This window comes from Hippocampus bargibanti, linkage group LG19 (genome assembly GCF_051943395.1).
Source record: "Hippocampus bargibanti isolate YZ-2025 linkage group LG19, ASM5194339v1, whole genome shotgun sequence".
In the NCBI taxonomy this organism is placed as follows: domain Eukaryota; kingdom Metazoa; phylum Chordata; class Actinopteri; order Syngnathiformes; family Syngnathidae; genus Hippocampus; species Hippocampus bargibanti.
Genome location: NC_142752.1, coordinates 10,781,430 through 10,806,757, shown reverse-complemented (window position 1 = coordinate 10,806,757; position 25,328 = coordinate 10,781,430). Strand labels below are relative to the sequence as shown.

General features: G+C 41.4%; 1 protein-coding gene across 1 annotated transcript in view; it reads right to left on the bottom strand.

The window, feature by feature from the left end:
• nbas (NBAS subunit of NRZ tethering complex) overlaps nt 1–25,328 on the bottom strand; it is a 175,716-nt gene that overhangs the window by 3,718 nt on the left and 146,670 nt on the right. The window contains 3 exon segments of the mRNA XM_089021896.1: nt 13,842–13,967; nt 17,519–17,660; nt 21,895–22,031. Of these exon segments, the coding sequence (XP_088878022.1) occupies nt 13,842–13,967; nt 17,519–17,660; nt 21,895–22,031 (405 nt within the window).

The following is a 25,328-nucleotide window of genomic DNA, read 5'->3' as shown; positions in this document are numbered from 1 at the left end:
TGCTTTCAACATTTAGCTTGTAGTAGATGAGCACATTCCACCATGATGTCCCTGATCCACTGCTGAAAAGGACACTTTGATCTTCTCCTCTTTCATCTAGAACTGCTTCATGTCACCAAGAGGGAACAGCAAGTGCTGAAGAATGAATGACTCTCTGTGTCTTTGTGTTGTCATATTATGTATTTAGTTTTTTTGTTATTTTGAATTCAAGATGACACCGCGAGAGTGGCTGCCTTTCCAGCAGCTCCTGTATTTTCTTTTTCTACTTCTTTCTTTCCTTTCCTCCTACTTTCATCACTTTGCTGCTGTGAAATGTAAATTTCTCCACTGCGAGATGAATAAAGGTCAAAGTCAAGTCAAAGTCAGCTTTCTTGTCAAATATGCTAATATGCATGACATACAGCACAGATGAAATGACTGTCCTCTCGGACCCACCATGCAAGGCACTTATAATGACTTTAACAAACATAATAAACACGAAAATGCCAATTTGTCGGGAGAGAGAGGTACATCGAATCCAATCCAAAAACATTCGCCAAATATGTGTGGCAGCAAATCGTTGGATTATCACATCAGAAATATATTTGTCAGCAATTATATATATATATATTTTTAAAGTTTTGTTTATTTCAATGATTGTTATTGTATCTGTGCTCAGGCTTGTCCATTGTCCCTTCACCTGTACTGATGTAAATAAAACAAGTGAGCCATGTTGATGTTAGAGTTCGAATTCCAGTGTAGTCCGCGTGTTGCCCCTAGCTAGGTTTGACAAGAAAAGATGCTTTGGGAAATGGCTTGTGCAGCGACGAGTAGCAAACACACAAACACGTGTCCTCGCAGGCACAAACAATCGCCCTGTCATGTTTTCATCGCATCTTCTGCTGAACTACGTCACTTCAGACTTGAGCTTCCGGCAATGCTGCCTCTCACCTGTTGGTTGCGAGTGTTACTCGCTAAGTGTACACTGACGTCCCTGATGGGGTATTTCTGGAATTGAGCCTGCTCAATTATGCATGTGGAGCCCATGTCTGCCAGTGCAACCCCAACTACTTGCTAGCACTCGCACAAGTCATTTTTGTACCTCTTCAGGAACAACTCGGCCTTAAAAAAACACACATAATGGATGTGCAGAAATGGTGGCTAAAGGGAGTGGGGGCTTCCTTTACTCAACTGCAGATTTCTTTGTAAATAATGTTACTGATAGATCAAGTTCATGGCGACTGAAGGAGGAGTTAAAAAAAATATAAAAAGGGCTGTTCCTCATTCGTCATTGGCAAGAATCCGCGAGGCAGTGACTTTGCTGTTTGTCCAGGATAACGGCTGGCTGCTACTTGGCTAACCATTAGCGAGATAGACTACGTGTTCAGGGCGGCTGTGCAGCCTCTTCTCCAAAGCAGGGATGTGTTTCAAAATTCCCTGCCATTGGTTAATACTGATGGTGTTCCACAAGGCTCAATACTTAGCCCGTATTCGTATCCATGACAGTCAATGCTTGCATTTTAGTTGACGAAATTATACATGCACCGCGTTCATTGAGTTAAACAATCAAGAAAGTTATTTTTGCTGCCTTTGTGATGACACAATTTGTTATACCGTGATACTTCAGCTTACGAACGCTTTAGTTTCCGAACTTTTCACCTTACGAACACTAAATTCACGAGAATATAGTCATGGCTGGCGGACTAGTTTTCGGCGGATGAACCAAACCATACAGTGGCCACAGTGGCGAGTTTTCGGCAGAGGAACACCAAACCACACGGTCGAACAGCGCCACAGTGGCTGGCGGACTAGTTTTCTTTAAGTGCAGACGTGGTTTGCTATCGACTGGAGTACTTTTGCTATTTTTGGACCGAAAAAGACCCCACCACAGGCTAGTAAGACACAAAAGAAATAAAGATCGAGCAGAAGAAGGAGGTCATCGAAAAACACGAACAAGGTGTACATTTGTGTGACCCAGCGTCCCAGTACCAGTATGCTAAGTTGACCATTGCTACGTGTGGCTTAGGGTGTTTCTGTGTTGTCTGAGCAACGTTCTCAGGTAATAGAAGGGGTTGAAAAACTTCTGTTGATTTGGATTAACGAAAAGCAGCAAGCAGGGGACAGTGAGTGAGGGTATTATCGCCGAGAAAGCACGGCAACTTCACTCGGCTATCATCAAGAGGCAACTACATCAACGACCATCACAAAGGTAAGTAAAACGACTTTATTATAAAGTACAGTTTATTTCTTTAATTACAATTCAATAGCACGTTTATTATATATAAAATAAGGTATATTTTGTCAAGGCTTATTTAGTAGAAAATTATGTTTTATGGTGACCTGGGAACGGATTATTCTCATTTTTAATGATTTCTTATGAGAGATAAATGTTTGGCAGACAAACTTCGCCTTACACACACTTTCTGGGAAAGTTAAGTTGAGGTATCACTCTATGATGGACTTTTCTCATGAATTTCAAATCAATTCAAGATAATTTAATGGTGCAACTGGTCGCTACGGCATTTTCGGGTCAACAAGCAGGTGCTTGAGCAGCAGGCTGCTACTCCGTCACTCAGTTTCACACATTCGCACACGCAGAGGCACACACACCTCCCAGGCTATTACAGTTTGACGTGTGTTCGTGAGATAGAAGAGATGGAAGATTTGAAGCCTGCAGACAGTGGGATTGACAGGCCAAGTGGAAGTAGATGTGACGCAGCAGTGTGGAAATGGAGACTGAGGGTTGCGGGGGGTGCTATCAGAAACAAGCCCGACATTTCTGCTGTCCTTTGTACAACATGACGGCCTGTCACTTTTTTTTAATAATTCCAAGGTGGAGTGATAGGAAGCAGTGTTCAGCGGGGACTCTGGAACATTGCACGGCATGTGACGGGCGACGCCATCTGCGTTGTGGTTAGCTGCGCGAAAGCCTTTGAAATCAGGCAACAAGTCAACAAGGAGGCGGTCCGACTTGTGCAGCCATTGGCTAGAAAGCAAACAAAAACTTTTGGGACGCGTGTGAGGTGGAAAAACATCACCAATCCATTTCCAGTGGTGATTTATGGAGTGGTTGAGTAGAATGTGAAATTTAAAAACATTAAGGAGCATCCATATTAGCATATTTGACAATAAAGCTGACTTTTACATAACTTTGACTTTGAGTATAGAGCACATGCGAACAATAGGCCAGCCATGCAGTAAATGCGCAGCCCAAGTTGGAGGCACAAGTCATTACGACATTCATGAGCATCTACATTTAGCTTTTCGTAGATGTGCACATTCCACCATGACGTCCCTGATCCACTGGTGAAATGGACACTTTGATCCTCTCCTCTTTCATCTAGAACTGCTTTATGGAACAAAGAGGGCACAGAAGGTGCTCAAGAACGAGTGACTCTGTGTGTCTTTGCGTTGTCATATTATTTGTGATTATTATTTTTTGTTCTTTTGACTTTAAAAATGGTGCTGTGAGAGTGGCTGCATTTCCAGCAGCTCCTGTATTTTGTTTTTTTCAACTTCTTCCTTTCCTTTCCTTTTCATAACTTTGCTACTGTGAAATGTAAACTAATAAAGGTAAATCCAATCCAAATGAATGAATGAATAGTTTCAATGCAGTGATCAACAATTATAATCATATTCACCACACAACCAGGATTTTTGAGTACTGGACTATTTTCAGTGGCTCACTAGATTTGCAGGAATACAGTGTAATGATATGAGCAAATCGTATTTGCATGTTCTACTAGTGATGCCTGGCTTTAGATCAAAGGAGCATGCGCGCTGCTGCGAGTCAGTCTGATGAGAGCCTACGAGAGCGACACATGTCAAGTGCCTTCTCCCTCCAACCAACACAGCTGTCCTAATAAAGAACCTCAACTCTATCCAGAAGTTGTATCATTTACCGAACCCGCTTACACAAAGTAACACATGGTGTCAGAATTGGTCTGGAAGACAAGAGGACGATAAAAGGACTTGGAACGAAAGATTCCACGGAGGAAAGACATTGAGCACAACCCACGGCAGAAAACGGCAGAAATGGAAGCTTTACGTCCACCCACAGCTCTGCAGCTAACAGGTAACGTGGCTGAAAATTGGAAGAGATTTAAGCAACGTTTTGAACTGTATTTGTCTGCAATTGGAGCTGATGAAAGCCATTCAAAGATGAAAGCATCCATGTTTTTGCACGTTGTGGGAGAGGAAGCTCTAGAGGTCTACAATAACTTCACATTTGATGCTGAGGATGACAAGATGAAGCTGTCAAAAATAATGGAAAAGTTTGAAGCTTACTGCATTCCGAAACGCAATGTGACGTTTGAAAGGCACAGATTCTTCACATGTGTACAGACAGTTGGAGAAACTATTGACCAATATGCAAATGAGCTGAGAAACAGATCAAAGACATGTGAGTTCGGTGGATTAACAGAATCACTGATCAAAGACAGAATAGTGTGTGGCATTACAGATAATAAACTGAGAGAAAGGCTACTCAGAGAATCAGATCTGGACCTGGAAAAAGCCTTAGCACTGTGTAGAGCCGCTGAGGCTGTTAAATCACAGGCTAAAGAGTTGCTAAATGATTCTAGCTGCAACGTGGATGCAGTGGAAAGAAATGCACACAGATTCAACAAAAACAAGACTGCTGAGATCAAAGCAAGAGTGAGACAACCCAACAAAAATAGGATACTCAAACAAAAATCTTGTACTCGTTGTGGTACGCAACATCCCCCAAAGCAATGTCCAGCATATGGGAAAATATGTAAAAACTGCGACAAAGCAAATCACTATGCTCGTTGCTGCAGGAACCAAGACATGAAAGGCAAGGTAGATGCAGTAGATGATCATTATGAAGTGGAGGAACTTTATGTGAATGCTGTAAAAGATGAAAGAGAAGAAAGAGATTGGATCACTACACTGAAAGTGAACAACATTCATCTAAAATTCAAATTGGATACTGGAGCCAATGTGAATGTCATTTCAGAGACTGATTTCATGAAGATCAGGCCGAGACCAAAAATACATAAAGCAAATATGAAAGTAACAGCTTATGCGGGTTCAGTCATACCAATGAAAGGAAAATGCATTGTGAATGTGACACATAAAGGCCAATTACATAAGCTATCTTTCATCATAGTTCCAAGGGATGTGCAGGGTCTACTAGGATTGTCGGCATGTGAGAGACTACACCTAGTGAAGAGAGTTTTTGTTGTGGATAGACAAAAAGAGACAGCATATGATCAACTGATGGAGCAGTACAAAGACTTGTTTCAAGGGTTAGGCTGCCTACCAGGAGAACACACAATCAGAGTGGACAAAAGTGTGCCACCAGTCATACATCCATGCAGGAAAGTCCCGTTTGCTCTTCAAAAGCAACTAAAATCAGAATTGGACAACATGGAGAACAAACATGTAATAAAGAAAATTGATGAGCCGACTGACTGGGTCAGTTCCCTTGTTGTCGTGGACAAAAAGAATGGAAAACTCAGAATATGCCTGGATCCCAGAGATCTAAACAGAGCCATCAAGAGAGAACACTTCAAGCTACCTACTCGTGAAGAGATTATGGCACAGTTTTCAAAGGCAAGGTATTTCAGCAAGCTAGATGCTTCTTCAGGATTTTGGCAAATGAAGCTGGATGAGCCAAGTTCCAAACTATGTACTTTCAACACTCCGTTTGGAAGATACAGATTCCTAAGACTACCTTTTGGAATTGCTTCAGCTCCTGAAGTTTATCACAAAACAATCAACATGATATATGAGCACTTGGAAGGAGTTGATACCTCGATGGATGACATCATCATTTGGGGTGCCACCAGAGTTCAACATGACGAGAGACTGAAAGCTGTGCTAGAAGCAACAAGAAAAGCAAACCTGAAGCTGAATAAAGAGAAATGTCAGCTAGGTACAACAGAATTGACATTTCTGGGAGATATCCTAAGCAGTGAAGGTATCAGACCAGACCCACGAAAAGTGTCTGCTATAGAAAACATGCCAAGGCCGCAATGCAAAAAAGATGTGCAACGGTTTAATGGGATGATCACTTTCATGGGAAAATTTATACCCAACCTGTCAGAAAAGATGGCCCCACTGAGACAACTAACTGAGAAGAAGATAGAATGGCAATGGAATCATGAGCATGAGAAGGCATGGAATGAACTGAGGAAGCTGCTCACAGAGGAACCAGTACTGAAATTCTATGATCCAGAAAAACCAATCAAAATATCATCGGATGCATCACAGAGTGGGCTTGGTGCAGTACTTCTACAAAAACATGAAGGCTGGCAACCCGTAGCATATGCATCGCGTTCGATGACGGATCCGGAAACACGTTATGCACAAATTGAAAAAGAACTGCTCAGCATTACGTATGCCTGTGAGAGATTTCATCAATTTGTGTCAGGACAAGAAATCAGCGTGGAGACTGATCACAAGCCCTTAATAGCATTGTTTCAAAAGCCACTAAATGACTGTCCACTCCGTATACAGCGAATGATGATCAGGCTACAACGTTACTCACTGAAGGTCGCATACACCCCTGGAAAACTGATGTATACAGCTGACACTCTATCCAGAGCTGTTGACCCGAAGGAGCACTCGAAGGCTAAACTGGATGAAGAAGTCGAGGCTTACGTACACATGATCACCAGTGCATTGCCAGTTGCAGATGCAAAGATGGAGATTATACGGATGGAAACAAACAAGGATGAGACACTGAAACAATTGAAACAAATCATCAAAAATGGATGGCCCGAAGTGAAACAAAATTGTTTACCAGACGCAGCAGAATATTGGAACTACAGGATGGAGTTATCTGTAGTGGATGACATCATATACAAAGGCAGTAAGATTGTCATTCCAAAGACTTTGAGAAGTGAAATGCTCAAAAAGATCCATGAAGGACATCTTGGAATTGAAAAGTGCAAGAAAAGAGCACGACAACTGATGTTCTGGCCTAGAATGAATCAAGACATCACAGATCAAGTGTCGAGATGTACAATTTGTCTCAAATATCAAGCAAATCAACCGGCAGAGCCACTACACCCACACCAAGCACCAGAAAGACCATACCAGAAGGTGGGTGCTGACCTGTTTTCGTGTCAAGGTAAAGATTATCTTTTGGTCACAGACTACTACTCCCTGTATCCAGAAGTTTGCAGACTGCAAGCTACAACAGCAGAAGCAGTGATAACATGCATAAAGGCCATATTTGCTAGAAACGGGATTGCAAACCAAGTGTTTTCTGATAACGGTCCACAATTCGCCAATGAGAAGTTCAGAAAATTTGCAAAGGAGTGGGACTTTAAACACATAACCTCAAGTCCACATTTTCCACAATCCAATGGCTTGGTGGAAAGTTCTGTCAAGACTGTGAAAAGACTGATGTACAAGGCAACAGACAGTGGAACGGATTTCTACCAGAGCTTGCTGGTGTATCGCACAACGCCGCTCGAGTGTGGTATGTCCCCGGCCCAGCTACTCATGGGACGCGTGCTGAGATCCAACTTACCCATCCCGGAAAACTTGCTGAAGACAAAGGAAGGGGAGAAAGTGAGGAAGATCAAAGAACAACAGAAACAAAAACAAAAGTTCTACCATGACAGAGGAACACGGAACCTACCTGAACTACACACCGGTGACCAAGTACGGTACAAAGACAAAACAGACACATGGTCACAGAAAGGAACTGTTCTGCGTCAGGTCCAACCAAGGTCATACAACATTCAGACAGAGGAAGGTGCTGTTTTAAGAAGAAACCGCCGAGATCTTCTCAAAGAACCAACCATAGCAAGTCAACGAACAGAGACTGTAACAGAGACTGTTGTAACACCTCTAAATCCAGGACATGCTATCCGTAAATCCTCAAGGAAAGTGAAACCACCTGAGAGACTGATTGAAACCATTTAACATGTTTTTCTAAGTGATCATGGTGGAAAAAAAAAATGATGTGAATGTTTCATTTATAGTTGCAAAATTTAGAAATACGTTATTCAAGTTTAAGGTTGCTAATTACTGACATAATTAAATTCATTACATTTGTTAAAAGTAAAGAATTCCATTAAGAAAGGGAGATGTAATGATATGAGCAAATCGTATTTGCATGTTCTACTAGTGATGCCTGGCTTTAGATCAAAGGAGCATGCGCGCTGCTGCGAGTCAGTCTGATGAGAGCCTACGAGAGCGACACATGTCAAGTGCCTTCTCCCTCCAACCAACACAGCTGTCCTAATAAAGAACCTCAACTCTATCCAGAAGTTGTATCATTTACCGAACCCGCTTACACAAAGTAACACATACAGTACGTGTTTTTTCACAGCAAACAGGAAATCCAATATTATGGTCATGTCCGTCCGTCTACATGTGTTGCTACACATGTTGACCGTGCATACTATAGAAGTTATCTCTTAGCCCAGGAGTGTCAAAGTCATTTTTTGCCATGACCCACATTGTAGTTACAGTTTCCTCTCAGGGGCCGTTATGAATTTGGGCAAACCATTAAAACGTCTAATCCCTTCCACTTTTACATTTAGACCGCACAACAAATTAATGAATAACTAGTTTTCAAATCAGAAGTAAAGAATGATAACTGTTATTGTGGTTTGCATGCGAAAATGTGAAATTTGGGTTAGGAGTTTAGCAAGTATCATGGTGCTTGACATGCTTTGGCGGGCCCAATAAAATGATGTGGCGGGCCGGATTTGGCCCTCGGGGCCTTGACTTTGACACCTGTGTCTTAGCCTGTCAATGGTGTTTCCATTTTGTGCAAGTGGTTTTTTTTTACAGCATGCTGTATGTTATCAAGTGAATTGTCTTGACTGCAAACATTGAACATGCTTTGAGCCTTGGCTATGTCTGTCGCTTCTTTCATCTCATCTCATCAGGTGAGCTCACAGTTAGCATGCAGTGTGAGTAAATGAGTAAACATGCATTAAACGTCCGCCACAAGATGTCAACAACATCCACACCCACCCTCCTCTCTCGTTATGTCATCCTGGCTGTGTTCATACATGCGGACACGAAAGCTCAGGTTGCGTTTGCCGCCTGGTTGTTCAGTGACGCCCGCATTTGCTGGTCAATATTTCACACGCTTGTTTGCCGTTCCACTGCCTCTTGTTTCCTGCCTGTATCCATCTTGTCGTGGCGGAATACTTTGATTGGAAATATTGCCACAACAACAGTGGCTGATCCATAATGCATGTGGCCAGCATGAGGCTAACGCACGGCATTTTCACATCCTGCTGGTCAATAAAGTAATAGTAGGAGCTCCTTCATCTCCTGTTTTGTTCTTTACTTCCTCAGCCAGCCACAGTGTCTCGGCAACGGAATTCATTGAATCAGCACGTCAATAGATTTTTCACACAATGGCGTCTTAATCACACGCTAATCTGTAAGAATTCAACTTGGTCTAAGTGCGATCTCACGGGGTGTCGCGTTTGCAAAGAAACTAAAACAAATGCTTATTGGGGCGAAAGGAGGCAGACGGTGGCCGTGGCGCTCGGCGGCGAGATAACGGCTGTCAGTCACGGCGAGCGGTGTTGTCAAACAAATTTGTTTATGCTGCAGTGGGAGAGAATTAAACCTCGAGGTTGTTTATGCAAATATGAAAAGGCAGGTCAATTAAGAGTGACATTTAGCAAAGTCTCGGCTAATTCACTTTGCTCGTTATAGCGGAAGGAAGAAAACAAAAACCCATTAAGGTGACGCCTAATTGAAAAAGTTGAGGGTGCCGGCGGTGATGAAAAGAGGGGGAACGTTGGTTGTATGACGAGCAGAGTGTACAATTGTTCAAATAGGAACAAGGCATACAACAGCAATTAACCAATACAGTGATACCTCAGCTTACGAACAATTTACTTTACGAACTTTTCACCTTACAAACATTAAATTCACAAGAATATAGTCTTGGCTGACAAACTAGTTTTCAGCGGATGAACACCAAACCACACAGTCGAACAGCGCCACTGTGGCTGGCGGACTAGTTTACCACACCCCCTTTGAGTGCAGACGTGGTTTGCTATCGAGTGGAGTCCTTTTGCCTTTATGGGACTGAAAAAGACCCCACAACAGGCTAGTGTTCAGCCGAAGAGGACACAAAAAAATTACGGTCGAGCAGAAGAAGGAGATCATCGAGAAACACAAACGTTTGTGTGACTTAGTGTCCCACTAACAGCTGGAGTGCAAACAGATAGAAGGAGGTTAGACTCGGCTTGGGAGTGGGAGTAAACAGCTTAGGAATGAAGTATCTGGGAACTGTTGCTGCCCATGAAACATTGGTCATCAGCAACAGCTTTGACTTCTTTGTTTGTGGGAAACCAGACATGAAGATGTTTGATTATCTGGATCAAGTCTCAGACCCATGGGCAGGACAGGACATGAATTGTATTTTTTTTTCATCAGTTGTTTGGAGAAATGTCTGTAGGAACGCATTTTAGCATGAAACCAATCCATGTTGGGGACTGCAATAAAATTTGGGATGGATGATGATAGAGAATAGGCAGAATACGTAGAAGTTACCATTGTTCTAAAAGTTTCATTTGCTATTTGCTTGGTTGGCCAACAGGTGCGACCACAAGGCCAAGTACAAAATGGAGTACAGAGAATCTGGGCTCACTTTGATATGAACAGAACCAGCCTGTTAAGCTGTCATCTTCTTCTTCTTTGGGCATTTACCTTCAGGGGTCGACACAGCGAATCAGTGTCCTCCATCTAACCTGGTTTTGTGCATCCTCTTCACCAGCTACCTTCATGTCCTCTTTGACAACATCCATAAACCTCCTCTTTGGTCTACCTCTCGGTCTCCTGCCTGGCAGTTCAAGGTTCAGCAGTCTTCTCCCGATATAGTCACTCTCTCTCCTCTGGAGATGTCAAACCCATCTCAGTCTGGCCTCTCTGACTTTCTCTCCAAAGCCTCTAATATGAGTTGTGCCTCTGATATATTCATTCCTGATACTATCCTGGTCACTCCCAAAGAAAACCTCAAAATCTTCATCTCTGCTACCTCCAGCTCTGCTTCCTGTCTTTTCTTCAGTGGCACTGTCTCCAGTCCAAACATCATGGCTGGTCTCACCACCGTTTTTATACACCTTTCCCTTCATCCTAGCTGAAACCCTTCTATCACACATCACACCTGACATTTTTCTCCAGCGGTTCTCCAGCGGTTCTCCAGCGGTTCTTCTTCACCTCTTTTCCACACTCTACATTGCTCTGGACAGTTGACCCCAAGTACTTAAAATCCTCCACCTTCTTTATCTCTTGTCCCTGTAGCATCACTCTTGCACTTGGATCCTTCTCATTCACACACATACATTCCGTCTTGCTGTGACTGATCTTCATTCCTATGCTTTCCAGGGTATATCTCCACATCTCTAGGTTCTCCACCACCTGTTCCCCGTTCTCGCTAAAGATCACAATGTCATCTGCAAACATCATGGTGCAAGGAGATTCTTGTCTAACATCGTCCATAGCAAATAAGAAGGGGCTCAGAGCTGACCCCTGGTGGAGTCCCACCTCCACCTTGAATTCCTCCGTCACACCGACAGCACACCTCACAGCTGTCTTACAGTCATGATACATGTCTTGCACCGCTCTGACATACTTTTCTGTCACTCCAGACTTCCTCATGCAATACCACAGCTCTTCTCTGGGCACCCTGTCATACGCTTTCTCCAGATCTACAAACACAGTGCAATTCCTTCTGACCTTCTCTGTACTTCTCTATCAGCATTCTCAAAGCAAACACTGCATCTGTCGTACTCTTTTTTTTGGCATGTAGCCACACTGCTGCTCACAAATGTTCACTTCTGGTCTTAGTCTAGCTTCAACTACTCTTTCTCATTGTTTCATAGCCTGTTAAACTGTCATCCTCAGGTAAGAAATCTAGCCTTGGGCGGAAGGGAGTATTTGTGGATACCTTGCACAGGGCGGAAGGGATTACTTGGTACGCTCCTGTACGAGAGGAGCTCCTTAGCCAGGTTACAAATCTATCAGTTCAGGGAAAGGCCACCCATTAAACTGTTTACATTCTGTTGGTTTACGGATGTTGGTGCTTGTACCAGGGGACGACTTGGAGGGGTGTCCATGGGGTGTCCAGGGAGAGCGTTTTACTAATGTATCACTTGAATTTGCATGTACACTCAATAAAAGCTGAGCAGAGCCTACAGAGGGCGGGCGTCGTTTGAAGAAGCGCACACAAAATGGATTTATGAGAACTACGCCGCTTGCCGGTAGTAAAAGATAATCTTTCTGTGTTTGAGCATTTGTTCACAGTGTCCGAGCGAACATCTCTGACATCGTACCAACTTGGAGTCAACTTCTACCATTGTGAAAAATGTTGTCTCGTACAACCTCTAGCATGTACGATGCCGTAGACATGAATTCCGAGCCAGCCATCTCGGTGCACCACATGCTGCTTCATTTACTCAAAATAAAAATGCAAACATTATGTGTTATCTGATCATATGCCGCAGCCTGTTAAGGAAATGGAAAGCTTTCATGTGAAAAATGGTTTCCCTCTCCCTCGCCTTCATTCACGACTGCTCGCACATGCACGCGCGCGTCAGAGATGCACTGAACCAGGAGCGCAGTTCGGTTTCATTAAAGTCAAAGGAGGTCTCCGTACCTTGTCATGATGAGCTCCCTGCACAAAAGGAGGGTCTGAGTGGGCCCGCTAGGTGACAACTACTTATCAGATTAGGAAACAGCCGAGTGGCCCGTAGAGACTCCACTGATTAGCTGCTTATCTAACACACTAAACGAGTGCAGTGAGTGTCAAGTGCATGAATGACGCGCAGAGTAGACGAGGACATTCCTCCTCTGTGTCTTCTGGTCTGTCGTGTATGTGAGGTAAGGTAATTCGGAAAAGTGGATGAGTGTAAAATTTTATCCTGTGTTTTAAACTCTTTTAAAGTTTCTTTGAGAACGATGAAAATCGTTTTTAAATTAAAGGTATAATTATTATTAGTCCACTGATGAAAATGAAACCTCAAATACCTTTTTATTGGTTGGAACTTTTGCTCCGTGGTTGTGAACATACTCCTAAAATTGTGTCCACGCATTGAATAGACTCCTTTCTTCAAATACAGCAATTAAAATAAATACCAATAATAAGATAAAGTGATATACTCCTAAATTGGACCACCCTGAAACTGTTGTTTTGTTGTTGTTTGAAATTTTCGTGTGTGATGTTTACGGGACATCGCCTGGATAGATTATTGTATACACATTAATTCGTCCACTTAAAGAAAATAACAATAAACACCTTCCTGAAATAATCTTTGTGTTGGTTGTCGCATTCAGGGAAATTTTTCTTTTTTAAATACAGTAAAGTCTCGTTATATCGAACTTCAGTTTGCTGACAAAGTTTCTTGGATAAGAAGCGAAACGTCCGACACCTTCAAAAAAGTACAGATGACGGCTGAAGAAACCTTTTCATCGATGTTGGGTACATGAAACTCAGAGCTGCGACTAGCAACCCATATTGTATATTTATCGTTCATATCTTGACATTTCTTTCGTAATAAGAGGCAATATTTTCCTGTTGAAGTGTTTCGTAAAAATGTACGAAAAAAAAATTTGTAAGTAGAGATACCTCTGTACTCCCAAAAATAGGACCCACCCTTTGAATAGTCCCATAATTTGTCCAGTTCAAAAAATAAATGACCTCTCGAAAACATTTAATTTAGTTGCAGTCTAGTTTGTTTACTATTATAATTTATAGAACAAAATTGCAAAAAAAAAAATTATGTCCGTGCCTTCTCTAATTCGTTCACTTTAAACAGCGTTCTAACGACACAAGCGTGTCATACAATAAACTTTGGATGTGATCCAAACAGCGGCGTCAACTCATGTGTGCTTTGCGTGTGACTTACTGCGGTCATGCCATTGACTTGATCCAGAGTTAGCTGAAGCAGCTCGGCGTCGCCGCTTTCAGCCATCAGCTTGAGCGCGGGCTGCTGGAAGTTGGTCAGCAGCATTTTGGCCACACTTCGGATACACTGTAGGTCACAAAGATGGAGAGTAAATGGAGGCTTTGAAATGGAGCAAAGTCAATAACCCAATAGGTTATAGTTGAGTAAAACCTATTAAAGCCAAGGTACAGAACATAACTCACACCCGGGTATTGTGTCACCAAACAAAATGAATAAAGATAAAAATACCATAGTTCCAATTCCATCGTAATAAAGAACAGGTGCCTCATGGTCAACTAACCTTTTGTACTTTCATAACCTACATATTCACCTGAACTAGCTAGCAATTACCTACATACTAGCTTTTGTAGTTAAGATGCTAGCCAACTGTCTGTGGAGCTTTGTATGTAGCTCATTGACGAGCATGCTCCCGACCATCTAATTAGCTAGTTAAACACTACAAAACACTTATCTCACTTGCTAATTACCAACCTTCCTATCTAATAAGCTAAGCTACCTACCAACCAATTAGCTAGCTCCCAAGCTAGCTACATATTCACCTGAACTAGCTACCAATTATCTATATATTGGCTTCTATCTTGACTACTTTTGTAGTTAACATGCTAGCCAACTGGCTGTGGGGCTTTATATGTAGCACATTGACTAGCAGGCTACCTACCATCTAATTAGCTAGTTAAACACTTCCAAAACTACTTACGTCAAACACTTAACCCACTGTCTAATTACTTACCTGGCGATTTAATAGGCTAAACTACCTACCAACCAATTAGCTAGCTACGAAGCTAGCTACATATTCAGCTGCCATAGCTAGCAATTATCTATATATTGGCTTCTATCGTGACTACTTTTGTAGTTAACATGCTCGCCAACTGGCTGTGGAGCTTAATGTGTAGCTCATTGACTAGCAGGCTACCGACCATCTAATTAGCGAGTTAAATACTTCCAAAATTACTTACGTGAAACACTTAACCCACGGGTTAATTACCTATCTGCCGAGCTAATAAGCTATGCTACCTACCAAACTATTGGCAAACTATCAGAGTCAAAATTGTACCATCCATGTTCATCAAGCATTGCCAACATTTAGTAACACACTGCAGTGATTATAATGTCTTTTATTCAAATATTTGAATGTTTTTGTCCTGTGATTAGAGACATACAGACAATGAATTATATTGTGTCAAGAAAATATTGCGATGTGATTGTAGTAGTAGAATTGGGAGGTAGATTAAGTTGGGCAAATACCTACTTGCGTATGAAATGAATGAGCTAATTACCTTCCCACTTGACCCATCTGCCTCTCTAATAAGTTAGCAAGCTACCTACCCACCCCACTTTCCATCTAGCTAATAATATATGCAAGTACCTATAGCAATTCTCCCAAAAAAAAAGGCACAGATTTAATTATTTTCCCTCATTAAAATAATGTCGGGTGGCACGGTGGGCGACTAACATCTTTGTTTGTTGAGTTTGCATGGTGTTCCTGTGCCCGTGTAGGTTTTCTACGGGCACTCTGGTTTCCTCCCAGGTTACCAAAATATGCATGCCAGGCAAATGAAACACTCTTAATGTCCCCAGGTGTGATCTGAGCATAGTTGTATATCTGTGTGCCTTGTGATTGGATGGCAAGGTCAAGGTATAGACTCCAGTACGCCCGCCAGCCTCGTGAGGATAAAATGATTAGAAAATGGGTGGATGGGGGTTATGGTGAAATAATGTAATAACAGCTGTGGGTCATACAGAAATGCGGCAAATGCAAGGAAAACTGAACGGAAAAGACTGTGAAATCAAAATGCTTTGTGAATAGCCACTGAGGTACGTACCTAATGGCTTTAGGAAGGTCTCTGGTGCACGTAGGCAACATAGTATGCCGCCACCACAAGTAATATATGGCTATTACAATGCAATCTGACTCCTCTGCTCTGCTGGTTTCATTCTGCCGCATTCAAATTAAAGCGGAACCCAATAAAACGACTCTCCCCCACCATTCACACCCACCCACATTTCCAACACTAATACCAGACAGCCGCTCAGCAGACGGTCCCTTTTTCGAGCTGAATAACATTAGCGCTAAACTAATATCACGGTAAGCTGGCGATAGATGTACAGAGCGGCATTCAGCTCAGAGAAGCATGACTATCATTATCGGGGCATCGCATATAGCGATAGGTCAGCTCGCTACTCCAGAAGGCCATGAAAGAAGAGGCATGAAGAACAAAGAAGAGGTATGAAGACCATGCTAATTGAAAGCCCCAGGTTACACACATGGCCAAATAACCAGTCGTGCATCATAGTGGTTCATCGCTCAGTGATTTTTAAAATTTCCTATCCAACAATGCATGATGTTATGTCATCGCTAATCATCGCTTTTTGACTTGAGAGGCCCAAAGAATATCTTGCAGTGTCAACGGGATTCACAAGATTGACTAAATATGACATGAACATTTTGTGCGTATTTTTTGACACTGAAATACAGTTTTTTATTGTATTTTTGTTTTTGTTTGGGGGGGCGTATTAAACTCATTCGCGTTTTGCTTTTTCTCGCGGGGGTGCCGATAAAGCGCTGATGAGCCTTTGCCTTTTGTCCATGTTAGCGCTTTGTTACAGCTTCAACTATTGTTCAAGCACTATATGTTCAGAAAGGTGTTTGGAAATTAAGTGTATTATTATTATTATTATTATGAGAATGTACTTCCTGAGGCTGCTAAAGAAGCATGGCCTGCCACAGGAGGTGCTGCAACATTTCTACACGGCTGTCATCGAATCCATCCTGTGTTCTTCCATCACCGTTTGGTTCGGGGCCGCCACAAAAATGGACAAAATCCGACTTCAACGGACAGTTAGGACGGCGGAAAAAATCATTGGCACCGCCCTACCCACTCTCGAGGACTTGCACACTGCAAGAATCCGAACAAGGGCGCGGAAAATCCTACTGGATCCTCCGCACCCTGCCCACCACCTTTTCCAGCTACTCCCCTCAGGCAGGCGCTACCGATCCATGCGCACCAAATCCAGCAGACATTTAAACAGCTTCTTCCCCCAAGCCATTAACTCTTTGAACTCTTCAACAGTAGCCAAAATGGAACTGTATAGTGCCACTTAGCAGTTTTTTTTTGACGACGATACTAGTGCAGCGTGTTCTACCGGAAACAAATTCCTTGTGTGTCCTACATACTTGGCAATAACGATGATTCTGATTCTTATTATTATTATTATTATTATATAAATCAGTATGTATGTATTGTTTAGTATTTTGTACAGTTGCCCCCCTTTCAAGCTCAGATAACTACCCATACCCAATTAACTTAGGAATTTACTCTTTTTTTCTGATGAAAGACTAGAGTTTAAGGTTTCTAACGCTCTATTGAAAGTTTATATAGTCCTAAAACTCTATGTTCTGTGGCTACTGCAATTTGAGCGAAGATGAAAAAAGCTCTGGCACTGGAGTGGACACATTTTTGCACGTCTGGCAGTGAATGAGCTAATAAATTAAGCAAAAAAACTAAATATCAGGAGCTGCAGCAGTAGAAAAATCAATGTACATAAATGGTTATGATATGAATTCTGCCGAGTGACAAATGGCAAATCAAAACAACTCATATTTCATGTTATTTCACCTCTGCCGGTAGCTTATGCTTGGTGTTGTACAGGGCTCGGATCATGGTCAACACCTGCCGACCCAGGTCCACTTCGGGCCCCTGGCAGCGGGTCAGCATGGCTGAAGTCAGCAAAACCCAAGGGTTGCACTCGGACGTGGCCCTGGGGACAGAAAGTGAAGGCAAGCGTCACCATCTGCTGTCCGAGAACAGCATTTGATTAATCGTTACAAATACACAAAATAATGAGGTATAATCACATGCTTTGGGGTTAGCGTGGATTAGTTGGCAGAAGATGGTTTTACAAAGTGGATTAAGTGAGGCAGGCCTCCATCTTGTTGGCTAGCAATTGTTACTGTTAGCTATCGCTTGCGATTGACTAAATGTCAGGTACCGAACAACCCCAAAACAATTAAACAGATAATGATTGTCATCGTAGTTTTCATACCTTTTTCATACAGAAACTAATTAACTTCTCTGACTCATTCACTGCAGGACGTGCAAAAATGTGTCCACTGCATTGCCAGGGTTTTTGTCATTGTCACTTGAATTCCAGGACCTACAGAATTTTACAAAAGTTTTAGGACTACGCAAACATTCAATACATCCTTAGAAACTTTAGACTCTCTTCTTTCAGCAGAAAAAAAAGAGTTAATTCCTCAATTATATGGGTATGGAGTTATATGAGCTTGAAATGAGGGTGGCTGTCTAAAATACAATGCAATACATACATATTGGTTTATACAGTGCTTGAACAACAGCTGAAGCTGGAACGAAGCGCAAACATGGACAAACGGGGAATGCTGCCCCCTAGTGGAAGGGAAAAAACATAACCAGAGGTCTGACCAACATTTTATCGGCACCCAAGCATGAAAAAACAAAACCCGAACAAATTTGGGAATGGCGCTCCATGCCATATGTTCAATTCCCGAATACATTTGGGAATGGCAGTGAATGAGTTAAATGTTGACCTCATGTCTGACCACTAGGGTTTGACTTTTTCCAGTGGACGTGCCTCCATTTGAAATCATAATGTCTTTCTGTGCAAGTATATCAACAGTTTCCAAAAACAGCAGTTGAGACCCTTCAACTCCAATGCTAGCTGTTGTTAAAGCACTATATAAACCAATATGTATGTATTGCACTATATTTTAGACAGCCACCCTCATTTCAAGAACATATAACTCCAGACCCATATAATTTAGGAATTAACTTTTTTTTCTGATGAAAGAAGAGATTCTAAAGTTTCTAACACTGCATTGAATGTTTATGTAGTCCTAAAACCCAATCAAATCATCTGTATTCGTAGAGCACTCTTAACCATCAATATGGGGCATGAGCAATATTTATTATGCTCCCTATATTTGAAAACAGATATTCCGTCCCTTCCTCTGTTAAAAGGTTTCATTTATTTCTTTATTTTTTGGTACGGATGACGACACAACAAAAAGGCGTTAAAGAGCGACAAAGCCTTTCTTCCGATTCACAGAAGCTGCTTTTAGATCCAGCATTATCATGAGCACAACAGGGAGCCGACAGCTGGCTAATGGAAACGTTAGCATTACAGCACACACCGTACAGTAATGCTGGTCGGTGGAAGAAGAAAATCACGCCTTGCTTCATTATATGCGTATGAGACCGGTGAAAATGCTTCCACTAATCAACACGGCCGAGGTCACATGGATGATTAGCATGGCTCACGCCTGATTTCAACCGTCTCCACAGGCAAATGATGTTGGCGGTGTTGATAAATCCTTGGTGATGTTGTAAATTCAAAGCTTGTGTCACATTACGGTGACAAAGTGAGTCCTAATTAAACAGGAGGAATTATTATTAGTATTAGAATACAGGTAACATCTGACTTACGCCCGGCGTGACTTACAACCCTTTTTCTTTTTTTAACTCTATGCCTGGCACCGCAACGCGATAGCAGCAGGCAACGCGTACTACAATTTTGGCCAGCCAGTATCTCACACTCACACAGCAATCTACTGCGTGCACACTCAGTACAGTGGTTATACAGTACAGATACTGTCTCGGAAACATCTCCTGTAGTACTGTACACTGCTTTTTTTTCTTCGGTGTCCGCCTGAATCCGAGCGTGTGTGTCAGGCGACCTCTTCTGGTGATTTTTAAACAGCGCACATGCGTGGGAAGCCATGCATATTTGGGTCAGCAGAATGAGTCTGCGCCGACAGTAAACGGTAAGTAGAAAATTCATAAATAAACTGTACAGTAAACAGTATGGTATACATTACAGGTACAGGTAAACAGTAATAAAAATTGATATTATGAAATGATAAAAATATAACTAAGTTATAAAATGTATAAATGAACTGTAAACAGTTTGTCGATGAAAAGGTTTCTTCAGCCGTCATCTGTACTTTTTTGAAGGTGTCAGACGTTTCGCTTCTTATCCAAGAAACTACGTCAGCAAACTAAAGTCTACAGTTTGGTATACAATAGTATTCAAAAGAAAACAGCTTGACATCGTACACTATCCTGTCGTATAAACCTCGCGTCGGCCATTTTGAATGGATTTCGACTTACGACCGTTTGACTTGCGACCGTTTTGTCGGAACGTAACCCAGTCGTAAGTCGGATGTTACCTGTAATTGTTTTATTGCTGTTTGTTTGTAAGCAAGGTTGATCCAAAAACTCGACACCAGAAGAGCACCCGTCATAAATTAGATCACTCTGATGTCCTGAGCACTCTGCAGCCAAGCTACATTTCGAGACGGCGAGTATTTGGGTCACACCTCAACGCTAGTTGACAAACATCCAAACAAAAATCTAAACAGTTTTTTTTTATTGTGTGTGTGTGCTGCCATCCCGCCGTAGGGATAAACCCCCACGGACGAGTCATCAGCAGAGTTGAAGAGGGACGTCATTACGGATCCATCGCTGATGCAACCAAACACTGCTGAGACAGGCCAGCTGCTGCATGGAGACATCCACAGATAAATTTCGCACCAGCTGGGGTATATAAATTCCACTTTGCCCCTCAGCCATAGAAAATAACTGCAAAAGTGGGCAAACTTTTGGAAGTTTGGGCGATACATTTGCGTTTTAAAATGAAAAAAAAAATAGATTATAAAAACACAACAGACAAAATAAACAAACACACACACACACACACAGATAAATAGATAAATAAATAAATAAATATAAACAAATATATCAACAAACAAACAAATCAACAAAAAGCACATCAACAAACAAACAAATCCCCAAACAAACACATAAACAAACACATAAACAAATCAATCAATCAATCAATCGGGCACGGACGCACACGCACGCGCACACACACACACACACACACACACACACACACACAGATACACAGATAAATAAATAAATATAACAAACACATATATCAACAAACAAATCAATCAACAAACAAATCAACACAAAATAAATTAACAAACAAACAAATCACCAAACAAACACATAAACAAATCAATCAATCAAACGGGCACGGACGCATGCGCGCGCGCGCACACACACACACACGCACACACGCACGCACGCACGCACGCACGCACGCACGCACACACACACAGAGATAAATAAATAAATATAACAAACACATACATCAACAAACAAATCAACAAACAAACAAATCAACAAAAAATAAATCACCAAACAAACACATAAACAAACACATAAACAACTCAATCAATCAATCGGGCACGCACGCACACACGCACGCAAGCACGCGCACGCACGCACTCACGCACGCACGCAGACACACGCACACACACGCATGCACACGCACACACACACAAAAAATAAATAAATAAAACAAATATATCAACAAACAAACAAATCAACAAACACATAAACAAACACATAAACAAATCAATCAATCAATCAATCAATACACCAATATATCAATACATCAATCAATCAATCAATCAATCAATACACCAACAAATAAATAAATAAGTAAATAAATAAATAAATAAATAAATAAATAAATAAATGGCTTTTGACTGTGTAAGCTCTCAGTCATACAGGAGTACTGGTTGTGCGGGTCTGGCTTGCAGCACAACTTTAGTTCGATGACGAAGCTTTTCGGATGAGGAGCGAAACTTTCGACATCTTCAAAGAAGTACAGATGACGACTAAAGAAATCTTTTTAGCGATTATTTACGCTTTGAGTAAATCAATTCTCTGCTGCGGATGTTTCAATTTGTTTACAGTCTATTTGTCAAGTGTAGTTTTTAGACATCATATTTCACCCCCCAAAATATACAACTAATGCGAAATGAGTCCAACAACTACTCTGTGAATTTTAGTCAGCTAGTATTCTGGATTAAAGAACACAACTGGCTGCCTAGCCTTGGACTACACCCAGCTGCAGCAAGCAAGAAGTTATGAGCTACACTCACATATCTGGCATGAAAGGCGGCCAAGCTTGCAGGAGCAAGATGAGTGTTTGGAAGTCCTCCCACTGATGCGCCGCCTCCAAAAGCTGCAGGAAGAGGCTGTAGCGCTTCTCTTCATTCTCCACGTCTTCTATCTGCACCTGGCGGAGCGGCAGGGAGGAGATCAGGTCACGTGAACCGCTTCGAAAGAAGATGTGTCGACACCACAGATGTGGACCTCCACCGAGGCACAACAAATGAGATTGTAATCATGAATTGTGTTGTTAAAAAGGAATTTGCGGGAAAGTGACATGTCTGGAGTCAAAATGTGACCAGAAATGCAACAGGCAAAAGTGTTCTTTTCATAGCAGCGTTCCAGGCACTGCCAGCGGGCTTTCTGCATTTTGAATGATCTTTCAAAATTCCTTGGCTCTTGTCTTGGATAACAATGTGGCATAGAGTGAGGCCAAGTAGTACTGGGAAATGCACAATTTTCTTTTTGTCTCAAGAAAACCACAAACAAGGCAAGCTTGAATTGCAGAGATGCAGCATTAATTGGCGGAAAACGCAAAACGATGACAACTGTGTTTATTTCCCCAAATTTATAGACCTTACAATAATTTGGTCAGTAGATATGGTTGAAGGTACTGTTTGGAGATTGAGTTTGTAGAACTGCTGGTCCTTGTAAAAACAACTCAGTCATTTGGGAGTACTCACTTTGTTGTGCTAATTAAAATTGTTGCCCTAACAGTTATATATTTACCTTATATTTTAAGGTTGTAAGAAAAGGGTGTCAGTCATTTTTGTCGCGGGCTCTCAGTGGGCTGTTATGACTCCAAGCAAATAAATTTAAAAAGTCAATAATAACACTTATTATTTCAATTATTGTTTACATTTTTGTAATGAACATAAACTGATTTGGCAGGCCAGATCTGGTCCCCAGGTCTTGAGTTTGACACCTGTATTGTGTATAATAAGTAAAATTACTATTTCACAACCAACAAATACACATTGTGTGTTTTTTTTACTGAGATGTAGGCAATTGGGTGGGTCTGTCAATGGAGGTTAATACAAAACAATGGAATAGAATACATTACAAGACAATACATATTGATTTATATCGCGCTTTAACAACAGTTGAAGCTGTAACAAAGCGCTTAACATGGACAACTATCATATACATGATAAAAAGCACTTAAGTTAAAATGTTAGTGGTCTATGGAGGTTAAGCAGCTTGAGTCAGTAGCAAGCTAGCTAGTTAGCTAACTCCTCATATTGTTAGTGGTCAACTTAGGTTAAGCAGTTTTGAGTCGGCAGCAAGCTAGGTAGTTAGCTAAATTCTAATATTAGCAGTTGATTGAGGTTAAGGAGGTTGAGGAGGTCGCAAGCTAACTAGTTAGCTAGCTAAGTTCTAATGTTATAATAATAATAATACATTTCATTTCTAAGCGCCTTTCAAAACTCTCAAGGTCACTTTACAGTCACAGGATCCGTTTTTCTGTGGGTGAGCAGCAGCAGCCACACGCACCAGCGTTCACTCAACCCGGAAGTAACTCAAATAGATAGAAAGCTAGTTAGCTAGCTAATAGGCAGCTAATAGATAGATAGCTTGTCAGCTAGATAGCAAATTGATAGCAAATATCTAGCTAGCTAGCTATATAGCTGGAGAACTAGATAAAAAAAATCTAGAACATTTCTCCTTCAGTATAGTATTTTACAAAACTTTATTGAGCTATTTGAGGTAATCAATGATGTATTGATGAGATTTGAGATAAACCTTTTTTTGTCTCACGTTGGAGAAATTGCCAATTTTATCAGAAAGTATATTTGACATGGCTATTTCAAACAATGAATGGCATATTAATATTTTATGTTAGTTGTACTTTATTTGTTGCAGACATTGAAGACTTTCAATTATAAGCAAGCGGTGAGACAGGTGGTGCAGTTGTCATTTCAGTTGCCACTTATTGTCAGTGGGTAGAGGAAAATGGACATTATCGTCCATTCATCAAGGAGTTTATTAGCAAAAAGCGCTCGCCTTTCTTTAAGTGTACCATCGTTTATCTTTACTTAACGCTGAAGGGGGGGGGGAAGTGGCGCGCTTCATTCATTGCTAATGGTGTTCCTCCGGACCACACGCTGCTCTAATGGATAATTAACGCCTCCTCAGTCTGTCCTCACTCTTTAATACCACTCAGTTAGTGTCACACCGCTTTGTCTCCTTTTGGGGAAAAAGTAAAAAGGGAAAATGGATGCCACATGACTAGCGGCGTGTGTCATTTATCCGCTGAATCTAAATGAAGACGCACATTTGTAGGAGGCTGTTTTTTTATGGGTTTGTTTGTTTTATTTTTAATGTTTTTGCATTGTATGGAGGCAAGTTGGAATTTAGATGAAAGGAGAGAAATAATGCCGACGAGTATTGCAGGAAGCTGCTTTCTTACTCCATTTGCCCATCTGTCATTTTGCATTTTCCTCACGTTAAAATGCCCAACTGATAGAGAATAAGAAATGATCATATTTAAAAGTTTCATGCTGTTATATGCTTAGTCAACATGTGTGACTCGAATATACAATTGAAGCACAGACAACCTGGGGTCAATCTGAGGTCAACAGACACAGCTTGTTAAACTGTCATCTTCATCTAGGAGATCTGGCCTTGGACAGAATTTAAGACTTGGGAAACTCCTTATCACAGGAGTGATTTAGGACTTGAAACTCCTTCACATTAAGAGCTCATTAGCCAGGTTACAAATTTACCAGTTCATGGAAAAGACTGTTTTATTGCTTACAGCTGTTCATGCTTAGAACTCAAGAGGTGTGATATTCTAATCAAGAAAACTGTTTTACTAATGTATCACTTTAATTTGCATATACTCTCAATAAATAGCATGGCAGAGGGCTGCAGAATTCAGGCGTCTGTCATGAATGGCTACGTCTCCTGCCGGCAGTAAAGACAATCTTTCTGGGTTCGCGTCTTTGTCCACAGTGTCCGATCGAACATCTCTGACACCAACTATTGTCAAACAATCTGTTTTGGTTGAGCATTTTGTATTGAGCTGTTTTGCATTGATCTCTTTTTTAATATGGCAATAATTATATTATTATCATGTCTGGACATATAAATTATACTATGCCGCGTCATGAAAATTTATGTACAGTATACTATTTGTTGTTGTTTTTCTAATGATTCATTCAAGTATAATATTAGTTTATGAGAGAACAAAATATGAGCTTGCAATGAGGCATAACACTGCCCTTTTTGTAATATTGCATTCTTCTTGTAAAAAAATTGACATAATAAAGACCTTATTGTCAGATCAGACATTGCAACCTTAACCTCATCATGACTTTACTCTGATGATTACTATGTTCTCAGAATATAGTGGTAGGGTTAGAGCTTGGTCCCTTAACCCCTTAACCCCATAACTGCAGAAATCTGTAAATAATTGATGCTT